The sequence below is a fragment of the Pezoporus wallicus genome, unplaced genomic scaffold, assembly GCF_028554395.1.
Source record: "Pezoporus wallicus isolate ANWC-B61680 ecotype Strahan unplaced genomic scaffold, APGP_CSIRO_Pwel_v1 contig_4901, whole genome shotgun sequence".
In the NCBI taxonomy this organism is placed as follows: Eukaryota; Metazoa; Chordata; class Aves; order Psittaciformes; family Psittacidae; genus Pezoporus; species Pezoporus wallicus.
In genome coordinates this window covers 3,319,458-3,331,740 of record NW_026640354.1, presented here as the reverse complement: position 1 = coordinate 3,331,740, position 12,283 = coordinate 3,319,458, and the positions used below count along the sequence as shown (strand labels likewise).

General features: G+C 33.6%; 1 protein-coding gene across 8 annotated transcripts in view; it reads left to right on the top strand.

The window, feature by feature from the left end:
- ADGRB3 (adhesion G protein-coupled receptor B3) overlaps positions 1 to 12,283 on the top strand; it is a 468,139-nt gene that overhangs the window by 223,879 nt on the left and 231,977 nt on the right. For all 8 annotated transcript variants that reach the window (XM_057418854.1, XM_057418850.1, XM_057418851.1 and 5 more), the window contains 2 exons: positions 4,965 to 5,159; positions 11,034 to 11,102. In XM_057418854.1, coding sequence (XP_057274837.1) covers positions 4,965 to 5,159; positions 11,034 to 11,102 — 264 coding nt within the window. The remainder of the gene's footprint in view (positions 1 to 4,964; positions 5,160 to 11,033; positions 11,103 to 12,283) is intronic.

Here is a 12,283-nt window from a genome sequence, read left to right as displayed (position 1 = left end):
TATTAGAGGAGGCTCTAGTCTGGGTTTCAGAATATTTAGAGGGACCTGTTACAGAATCATAGAACTGGAAGGAAATTCGTAAGACCATCCAGCCCGAACTTCTGTCCCATCAGAATCAGCTATACTTGCATTATTGCATCATTTTGTTATTCTTGACTGCTATTAAGGCCTCCACTATAGAAAACTTCATAGTCTTTTCAGGTAAACCATAGTATGTCAGTTCCTTTACAGCTGAAAAGCTTTCCTTAATATATATCTTTGATCTTTCTTAAGACAATGTATACCAATTACTTTTTCCTTTTCTATTATAAGAAAAGGGAATATATGATTTCCTTTATTTCTGCAGATACTGTTTATTTATTACGTTATCATGATCTAGACTGAGACTACTAACTAATTTCACTGATGACAAAGTGAAAAATTATTTGATATTTCTTTAGCAATCTCCTTCATAAAATGTTAAATGTATAGAAAAGGAAAAAGACTCTTACACAATATTAGTTTATAAATATTCAGATGCATACCTGAACATACATAATTGTATCTTCCGACCTACTCTGTTTCTTTTAAAAGACAGATTAAATAATATTCCTGAACACTGAAACAGACTGAAAATAAACAAATACATTGTAAATAATTAATTATACTAAGGAAAAGTAAGTGACATTTCTAGATTCTGCATTAAAATAGATAAAACACCGTCTGGTGATAATCAGAAAAGAACACCCTGTAATGAATTTTTTTTCTCAAATCTGAAAGGAAGAGCTTTCTCAAAATGACATCATGTTATAGTTGTGATGTGAATATTTCTTCCTGTTCTGCATCTTAAGAGCATTATGAAAAATATTTCATGAAATAATGTTGGGTTGTGAAAGCCCAAGGCAAAGTGGTTTGCAGATTATAAGCAGTTTCAGGATAAATTTTTATTTCAAACTATCTTTCTTCACTTCTATATAAGGCTTCCTAATTTGAGTTCTTATAGGCCCCACTACCATAAAATGTATTAATGACATCATTAGTAATACCTTGCCATGAATCCAACATCATCTTAAAAAATAATGAACAAAGGATGATGGTAGTTACTCCTCAAATTAATAATTCTTTTCAATATTTTATAGGTTTCTTGAGGGTTCATTGTTTTCTGTCCTTTTAGAACATGTTTAGATGTTAAGTTTGCAGTAATTATTATGCAATAATAAATTTGTACTCCAATGTGAAGGCTGAGGAGCTCTGACTTTGTAAAGAGGCATTTTTATTATATTGTACTTTCTGAAAAATTGAGGGACAAAAGCAGTTGGACCCTGAGTCAAAGTCCAGTTAAACATCTCAGTAATTTTTCAAGTATGCAACCATATAGTGCAGGCGGCTAGAGGTTGAGATGACAACTGAAGAATCACTTTAACAGCTGCTTCATTTCACTATCTCTTGGCTCATAAACTTTATTTTTAATGAGCCTGCCTTTAAGACCACTAAAAAATGACCTTCACAGAGAACTACAAGGATCTACAGTGGTGACCAAAATAGCTTTCTTAGGCAGTGCGTAATACCACAGTGACCGTAGCATAGAAAATAAGCAGTATGGTGAGAAAGACATGCTAATTACTCATGAGAATATTCTGCATTTTCACACTGACAGATTCTTGTGGTAGATATGCAAGTACTCCATTACCTCCAACTCATACTAATCTAGATATCTTCATTGGCTTTAATAGTTTTATACCAGCTACCAACTGAGTGAATGGCCTGTGATTTTAAAGTCACATTTAGCAGCTGTATGCTTTCTTACAAGAAAATACGTTATGTAAGAAACTAATAATTAAAGAGGCTTTAATTCTTACCCTGTCCTGCACTTTGCTTGCTGATTTGTAGTAAAAACTTTCTAGTAACTATCTCTAATTTTCACCCGCTTTCCTTACCTAAACACATTTCAACCTTCTGTTTTGCTGTTCTTCATTTAAGGGTATACTGCTAGTCTAACTCAAGGCAGTGTGGGTCTGGAAGGGCATCTAAGGATCAAGCTAAAAAACTGGAGCTTGAGAGGGTGAAGAAAAGGTGCTCACAAAGCTGTGTATGAACAGTGTGGCCTTTGGGAAGAAGGGTACCTGTGCTGGGAAGCTGAGCTTTCTGAGTATGCCATTTTTAAAAAAAAAACTCTTCCAAATTGAGCTGTAATTTTAAGAGCCAATTATTCTGAGTTACTTTAAACCACCCATACCACAACCCTGTCTGCTTCTGAAGTAGATGTAATAATTTAGTCCTCTGACATTGCAGGCACTTGCTAGACCTTTTTTATCATTGTGTCCAAAAGCAATCAAAATGTCTTGCTGAAAGCACTAAAAAGTATACTAAAGCTCCTGCTTCTGCTGTTACAGATCTGTAAAATTTTTCACTGAAAACAGACCTTTGCTTGCTCAAAAGTCTAAAAACCAGCCAAAACAATAATGATTTTATTATTTGCATTCCAAAAGCAGCTGAGACCAAGAGTTCTGTATGCTACACATGGTCCAAAACCAACAACAAATTGGTCATGCCCTCTTTAAAATGTGATTTTAAAGTTTAGCAGGAGCATGGGAAAACAAACAAGAGCTGAACATAGCGATGGAGCAAAAGGAAGCAAAATAATGCAATATAAAATAGCATGCTAAATAGTTTGACAGCTTTTCTACTAGTGTTTTAAACAAGCATAAAAGTACAGTAGTTTTTGTGAGGACTGATCACGTTGCTGCTGCTACTGGAATTAAAAGAACATCTTTGTTCTTTGTTAAGCTCTGCCTTCAAGTGATGTCTGCCCAACAGTACACCCTGAGGCACATGTTAGATTTGAAAGTTCAGCTTTATGGACTGTCTTTTATGTTGTATGTCTTTTGGGCTTAACTAAAGACGCAGTGAATGTTGTTAATCTTCAAAATCTGGAAATATGCTCTGGGGTCAGTGAACAGCTGGACAGGTTCCAGCAAAAACTCTACTGTTCTGTGCTACTGTGCTAGCTGATGCCCTTTTAATTTGCTACCCAGACACAATGTGAGCAGTTGAAGGAAATGGCAGCATTTCACAGGAAAATACAAACCAAGCTTTGCTTGCCTTCACTTGTTCCCAAGAAAGTAGTTCAGAATGTTATGCATACAATATCACAAATTTACTCAAATGAAATTTCTTACACCTTTTTTCTCCACTATTATTCTCCTACAACATTACTTTCAAAGCCTTCTTCTAAAATGAATAGAAAATACACAAAAAAACCTCTGCAAGCAAGCTTCTTGCTTAATTACTTATTACAGTATTCTGAAGGCTAGGGGAGGTATTGCTGCTGAAATATTTGTTAAAAAAAAGTATTGTTAAAAAAATAAATTGCTGCCTGAATTCTACTTACTGAATTTTATCTATTTATTTTTCTTAATATTGGATCATACAGTTATACTTGTACCTCTGTATGGGATAGAGTAGATTCAATCCCTGCCCGTGCTGCAGTGGGCGTGTGTTCTCCTGAGTCTTAGGAATTTCTAGGTTTTGGGAAAGCCTGTTGTCATCCATAACAATCTCCAGCTGCTAGAAGGATGACTTAAGGCCATAGACATAACTTGAAGCAGCCACTTTGCTCAGCCCCTGCTGTGTTTCATATATCTAGTTTATCTCAAGACTGGTTCAGAATATAACCAGGACCCAGCAGCAGGAAAAAAAAATATTTATTTAGATTGTGTATGTCAGATGATAATTGCATTTTTTTAATTGCTTTCATGAAAGTTATTTTGAACCCTTTTAATAAATGTACTGTTTCCATGATATATCCTATTTTTTTATTTGATTTGGTGGGCTTTATTTTGTTTGGGGTTTTAATGAAGTTCCTCATAGCCATACAAGGTGGCTGACAATATCTGGAAGTAAGAAGAAGTATCTTTACACTCTTCCTTCCACTTCACTATCAAATTATGTTACATTAGTCATTCTTCCATCTATATGTCATTAATAACACCAAGTTAAAACATAATTGAAGACACATTTACAGAGATGGTGCCAGCATTTTGGTTGCCAGTTGCATAGAATTTTCTTTTCAGCCCTCCTGCTTCAAGTGAGGTCTGTCTCAGGTAATTTATCTTTAATTTATATTCAGTTTGGAATAATTTGGGTTTTTTATACATAAATTCATATGCATATTTAAAATAGGTTGTATAAACCATGCGCTCTTTTTCAGCCTTGGTTGGCCTTCTGACATCTTTGATACACTAGGCATCTTCCTGGGATGCTGAGTCAGCTTTAAGAATTAATCATATCCACAAGTTCAGCTGATTCTTCTACCAGTATATATGTTTTGGATTACCTTTATCACTAGCCCTGTACAGATCTGCTGGGAGAGCTACCACTAAAGTATTCTCTCTTGTCAGGTACACAACAGCAATTAACAATTTAATTTGCATTTCCTGAAAAAACAAACAGGATTGCTCCAAGTTAACACTTTTGTTAATAGAAGAGAGCACCATAATCAGCTTCCACCTAAACCATTATTCTTGTCTTGCCTAGCCAAGCTGGCCTTCCTATAGTGAACTAGATTATAACAAGGAGTGCCTTATCATTTACCTTTTTCAGAGCTCTTAGTTGTTTATTGGGTGCCAACAGTGGTAATAAAGCTGTTCCTTGCTACATCCTTGCAGTAGATTAAGGTTGCAGTCCAGCCCATTAAGTTCCTTTGAGAACATGGATGTTGAGAAATTACTGGTGTCCAAAGAGAAGAAAATGGGTGAGACATGAAAGCTTCAGAGTCTTTCAGTATAAAATCCATGATTCCTTAATAAATGTAATAACTGCCATCATAGACTATTTTGCCTTCTCTTTAACATTATGAACTTTGTTAGAATTTTTTTAACATTATAATGGCTTTAATATTTAATACTTTTGTCTGTATTTACACTTTATCATACCTTTTTCTCAGTAAAGTAGGTTCTGATATTAATTTTGTTCTTCTGGTACAGATTAAAGAGCATCTCGCCAAAGGACAGAGGATGTTGGCTGGGGATGGCATGTCCCAGGTAACCAAGACACTACTGGATTTGACTCAGAGGAAGAATTTTTATGCAGGGGACCTTCTGATTTCTGTGGAAATTCTCAGAAATGTTACAGACACATTTAAAAGAGCAAACTATATCCCTGCATCTGATGGGGTGCAGGTAAGGGATACATTTTAAGGTAACGTTTCAGTTGATGGAGTTTATGTCAGTATACTGCGTGTCACTTATTTTACCCATAAGGAAATGAAATACTCTGAATGAATAAACGTTGTTCAAATAAAACTAAAATGGAAGTGTAAAATAGGAAAAGACATGGCTACGTTTAGTAAGGGAAATAAGCAAAATAATGCAGCAAGTAAAAAATGAAAATGCTTTCTTTGGAACATATATTTTAGTGTCTTTTTCTTTCAAGGTTTGATTTCATTTGATTGATATGTTGGTGTTTTTTTTGCATTAAGCATTCACTAGTGTTGTTTGTCCTAGCTTATTTCAGTTCAAAATCTATCCACAGTATTTAGTTATGCAATTCTGACATTGCTTCTTCAGTTCAAATAAATAAACTTAATTAAAAGTGCACAGGACTGATGGATAATACATTTGATATGAATTTTCTATTACATGTGTTAGATTAAAACTTCTTGTGCAAGAGGCCAATTAAAATACTGTCAGAGCTAAAGCTACTATGCTTACTTGAGCATAATGGGCTGTACAACTCAGTGTGTAATGTTTATTAAAATAAGTATTTCTCAGAATTGCTAGACCAGGGTATTGGTACGTTTTTCCAGAGTTAAGTTTTCATAAGCCTGCTATTAATATTCAGTTTTCTTGGTTTTCTATGCACGAAGAAAAAATTAACTTCCATAATAAACCCACATTTCTTGTTGGCCAGCTGAAAGGAATATTTTTTTAAGTTCTTTCATGCTTTCAGCAATCTGATAGCCCAGTGTTACTTCATCATTCACAGCCACTACAGAAATCTGGTAGAATAAACTTTAAAAAACTGCTTAGTACAAGTGGTTTTGTTCATGGGCTTAGCAGATCAGGTCATTTGCACTTTACATACGTTAGAGAGAATTTGACTCTTTTCCCACTAGTGGCAGTGCCAAAAGTTCTGTTCACTTCAGCAATGTAGAACTCTTTCCAGAATTTGTAATAGTGTTCTGGCAGAACCTGGCAAAATGGTTAGTACTATTTTAATATTTTTGATTACTCATTTTAAAGTGAAGGAGAAAGGAAAGGCCATATTGTGAAGGAAATAAGGAAGGATTTCCCAAACCAAAGAAATAAATGTATTTCATGTTTGGATGCCTAAATATAAAGAGGTTTTAAATCCCAGATGGAAAAAAAATACAAAGAAAGAGAAAAAAAATTCTTTACAAGTTGCAAGCTAAGGTAAAATCTTAAAACCAATCCATAATGTTCAGGAAAGTAAGTGAAATTAGAATTAAACGTATGCATTGCACAGGATATATTAAGCAATGTTTCTGTTACTGACTTCTGTTTATATAAAATGAAATCCTGGATCAGTTAACATCAGTTCAAGTTTTACTGTCAATTTCTGAGAAACCCAATTTTTCCCATATGTAAATGTATGTCATATGCTACCATACTCTGGAGGATCATATTTAATTTTTATTTCCACCTCACATATTTTCATGCTTTCTAGACCATCATCAAAGTAAGTGACAAAAAAGTGAAAATTAAATTAATTTGCACAAAAATACCAAGATTATTTTTTCTGAAGATACTCTGTGTGGTGTTTTAATTCCACTCAAATTTTTGCACTAGATAAAGGGTAGAATTTCTTAGTGTTATTTCTTTCTTTTAAATAAATTATTAGAAAAGCATGAATGAAGTTTAAAATCCCTGAAAGTAGTAATTTATCATTTCGTGTGATGTCAGAACAGTATATTATGAATTATGGGTGATAGTATTTTTTTAAGGTCCATACAAAAACAACAATTCCACTAAAATCGAGAAAGAAAAAATGTGTATGTCTGTTTGTTTCTTATATGTTTCATCCATCTGGATAGTCCCTCAACTGTCTATAAACTGTTTTATAGCCAGTGTGAATTTCCATGAATAGTACCAGAGATGTGATTCAGAGACTCCATAACAAAAAGAATGACCAGAAAAGTGAGATCAATTTTGAAAATTTCAGGCTAATTACTCAAAACAAAGATGCCACTGCCTGGTGTGCTGCATAGAAAATGCCACTTGTTTAGGAAGACAGATACCAAAAGCAAAACAAAGCTGCTAGAGTATGCATGTCTAGTGCCAAGTTATTCATTATATGACTGGTTTTCTTTTTGCATATTTTAACCTTTTTTTTTTTTTGCAACAATATTTATGTATACATTGCGCATACAGTGTCAGGCTATGTATGAGGCAGTTAAACAGGGAAGTTATTGTGCATCAAGATATAGCAGATATATCAGAATAGCAAAAATAACAGACATATAGCAGAAATAACAGATACAGCAGAAATAACAGAAAACAAAAGCCATGCAATTATTCTACAAGCAGGATCTTTCTCTTAATATAAGAATTATTTCAAAATGCACTGCAGGTACACTAAGGCTACAAGATGGCCACTTTACTATTACTTGTGTAAGAAGAATTCTACCTGGAAGATAATTAAAGTTTTATATAAGCATAATATAAGTAATATTTTAGAACACTTTCCAGAGCTGGTCTAAGAGTGCTTGAAGTACCTTGTAAGGGCAGGACAGCAGGAACAGAACTACATTTCAGGAGAGAATGGCAAAGTAACTCGTACAATCCCTGATCCAGCGACCAACAGGAGACAAGGTTTCTCCCAGAGAAGTTAGAGTGGTATAATCCCATCTATATTAGCCACAGGGACCATTGCTGTCAGTCAGGGATTAATGGGATTGTGCAATGCTTTCTTCCCCTCAACTTCCCCCTTCCCTCCCCACACACTCCCTATGCTGAAGTCCAAAAGTGGAGGTGACTTAAGGCTATCCATTAATTCCTTGTAGCAAGGAATTCTTATCTAGCTGTATAAAGGGATTTATGACAGCTTTATGGCTGCAGATAGGGTCAAAGAATTTGTACTGCGGAAAAAAAAAAGACTGAAAGGAAGGAAATTAAATTAGGAAAACATAGTTGTCTGTTCCTGACTGTAACTGGCATTATCCTCAAAAATCCTGGGAAAAAATAAAGGGGTTTAAAATTTGACTCAGAATAGTCAAAATAGGTGAAAGACTTTTTAACCCCTATTATCCTGTCACATTTTTGGCATGCATCTCATATCTGTTCATTATTGAAGCAGCAAAGCCATTTAATTGTCTCAGTTTAACCACAAAGCAGTGTATTGCCGACTGGACAATCTTTATGCATCTCAGCCTCCACAGCTACCATAAATATGATATCAAGCAGAGTTAGAAAGAGAGAAAAAAAGAGTATCTCAAGAAGCAAGATGTTCTTATCACTGTGTTCATATACATCATTTATGGTTTATAGGCAAGTACAAAGTATATGTCAAATAAGATATTGCTTTTATTTGTACTTGAGTCTAGGATTTTTTATAAGCTTTTTCACATATATTTCTGTTAATTATTGGTCATTTTAATGCTTTCATATAACTAAAATAAACATAAAATTTAATGAGCACAGTATTAGCAAAACCATATAATTTATCATCTGCAAGAAACAGTTATAACTCCTGAGTGTATTTCAGTCAATCTAGGCTGCTCTCAGATATATCTCATTACACAGACATGAATACTTTTGCAATTAAGGCTTAAACGGTTTCTGCAGGGAAATCAGTGGCTGAAATGTAGTGCAAAACTAGCTCCTTAGTATGATAAATTTTCCCACAATGGGTCCCATTCTACAACACAAGGCTGCTGCTGGCACCCTAACAAATTAAAGTTAGCTAAAATTTCAGTCCACTGGATCTCCACAGTATTACACTGGAAAAGCACAAAATTACCATTTTTCTAAAAGTGTTTTCCTTACGCAAAATCCCCTCAGGCCGACTCTTCACCAAAATCATAACATCCTAGAGTAGATGTGGTTATAGTGCCCTGAAAGTGTTTTGGCCAGAATAGTTTATTTTACTTGAGGGACCAATAAAGCTGTACATCTTTCCTAGCTGAAGTTGCATTTGCACAATTATCATTTGCCAACCTGGTTAAACTGGCAAATCCTTTGTAATGAATACTAAACATAACTCTTTTCATTATACTTTATTTTGCTACCAAATACCTGAAAAAGAGTAAAGATATTCTTGGAGTATATGCGATACATAGCTACATTTTTCTCTTATTATCTTCAGCTTGACTGGAAATTTCCCTTTTGTGTCACTGCAAATTGGATCAAACCATGATAATATTTTTTCTTTTATGCCCTGTCATTAATCCCAGTCATCCTCTCCCAGTGCATACTTATTAGCCATTTCGTTTCTTTCATGGAATTTCATGTTACTGAAGCTTATGGATATTTTGCTCTTGACTTCAGTAAGAGAAGAATTGTGCCCTTATTAATGTACAGGATTATTTTGCCCATGTTCACAAAGGTGTCAGTCGCCTCTATATTGAATTTGAAAAGTTACATCAGTTTTTATCTGTGTCAATTTTATGGTTAGCATAATTAATTTCCAAATGATAAGGCAAAGATCTGTCCTCTCACTTGTCAAGGAGTTAGTGTTAGGACTAGATTAAACTGAAAAAAAATGGGTTTATGTAAAAATAGTTTTCATGTAAAAAATAATTGTCTTAATTTTTGCTTAATTTTGTTTCCTACAATATTTTACTCATATGGTTGTGAGACACGTAGAATATCTGTGATATCTCATAAATTGAAATGAACGTTTTTGCATGCATAGCCACAGTATCCATAGTACTCCAAGTGTGGAAGTTACTTCTGCTCTCATTTCAGTCGCTGTGCAGTAGAATGCTTTGTACTTTCATTAATAGTGAATTAAAGTTACTTTTCACTTAAACCTTTTTTAAGCCCTATTTATCCTCCCAAAAATGGCTAAAAAGTAAGGGCAGGTGAAAGAATGACTATTAATCCGAGTTCCAGTAGGGTCCTATCATTGGTATTCCACTTAAAGATTTTTTAGAGGTTGCAAGGATCTTAATTGCACTTTTCAACTAAGGTCAGTGGAAACTACATGTATCTTTTATGAAGGGACAGATAAACTGTAATTGGCAGGGTGTAGATAAAATTGACATTCTGCACAAAAAAATGATATGGGCCTAAGAAGAACAGACTGCATAAATTCTTATGTTTTAAAGATGAAGAAGTTGAGAATACAAATTGGTAGAGAGAGCAGACAAAATTAGAAAGGAAAGTTCTCCAGAAACAGTTGGAAGAAAGTGATTGTTAAAATGTGTGATTTAAAAGCTAAATTCCATGAGGGTTTTTTTTCTGTATTTGTGTTTTTCTTTGTTTCTGTTTGTTTGATTTCCTTATAGTTAATGAATAGGAGAATCGAATAAAAAATTTAAAAGTTTAAGGTAAAAAACCCTATGAAATTATTTATTCCCTTTCTTTTGAGATTACTAAAGCAGAGGCAGACGTAACTTTTTAAAAGTAAGGTGCACTTGGTTTCACATAGCATTTACCAATGAAATACCATTGTATGCCCTATTTATTGTCATTAAGGATCATAATCATGTTTGGAATAGAAACTAGTGACCCTGAGCCTGATGTTTTCTAAGCATATGTTATTTGCAAAATAGATAGCTGTCTAGTTTCTGTAATAAGAACAATTTGAAAATAGAACACTGTGACATTTTGAAGTTTAGCAAGTTTAAAACAGTTCTTGTTTTATACAAAGCAGTACTATGGAACCTGTTTATATAGCCAATTAATTGTAAAATATTCATGCCATTTTATTGAGCTGACATAGTTTGTTATACCTTCCACTGACAGAAAATAGGCTGCAGAATTGCATCTATAATAGAAAAAGGAAAACTTTCTTAATGTCAGTTTAGGGATAGGACTGCTTATGTCTTTGAGGATCATTTTACTTTCTCTTTTATTTAATTGATTTTTCAGAACTTCTTTCAAATCATTAGTAACCTCTTAGATGAAGAAAACAAAGAGAAATGGGAAGATGCACAACAGGTAAGATTTGCATTTTCTAGCTCATCAGTTTAAAAAATTGGAGACTGTACATATTATGACATTCACTGTAAGAGAAACCACACATTAGGTCAGTAAATGATGACAAAATGAAATGTATGGTTTCAAAAATCAGGTTAAGCATACACCCAGGTGTAGGAGAGAGGAAATCCTAAGTGAGACAATATTTTGGGAATAAATGATCCTTTTCAAAAAAGGAGCAATTCCAGCATCCATTAGCTAATTCCTTATATTTTCTTACAATTAAGAATATAAGGCACTTCTCTTGATGAATGGATTTTCATTGCATTCTATGGGATTATTCATTATGTCTTTCCTTTTGGTATAATGAAGTACATACAAAAGCCGTAAAATGCTGCAAAGGCCTAGCTGCAATTATTCTTTTATTAAACAGAATATATAGGAACTCACCTAAAAGAACTCATACAACACCACCAAAGAACTTACAGAAATGTAAACAATAGACCTTTTTTAGAAGCTTATATTTAGATGAACAGTTATGATTCTTAAGATTGACAAATTTCAGTAGTAAGTTAAAGAAGATGATAACACCTTATAAAATAGTATAATCTAACAAAAATAATTAATTTAAAATACAAAAGTTAAAAATTCAAATTAAAACTTTTTTTTTTCTTTTTCTGCTTGGATAGAAATATTTCCTACATGCTTATACCAAGAACATTATAAAGTTATGTTAATATTTTTGTTCATGAAGATGACCATAGAACTATCAGAGTTATTCAGATACAAATAACAATGACAATGTACAGATAATTATCAACAGACTAAAATACATAGAGAGAGTCAGAGGGAAGGAAACATTTCTATATAAAAAATGATTAAAGAAAGCAAGATATTCAGTAGCTTGTTTTGGGTTGATTTTTTTTTGACACAAAAGTGCTAAATGCTGGACAAGAATTCCAAAAGAAGTATCCTTATGAGCATTCCCCTTTATACTATTCCTTAGACATCTACCTGTTTGCCACTGTCAAAGGCAAGAAAACATCTTATACAGATCTTTGGTCTGCCCTTGTAAGGTCATTGCCGCTGTATTAAACAGATACTTGAAATTTCTTCACTTTTAATGGGGTTCTTAATAAATCACTATGTGTTTAAAGGCCTTTGAAACTATTCAACTTCAGTTTTGTAAGTTCATCTTTATA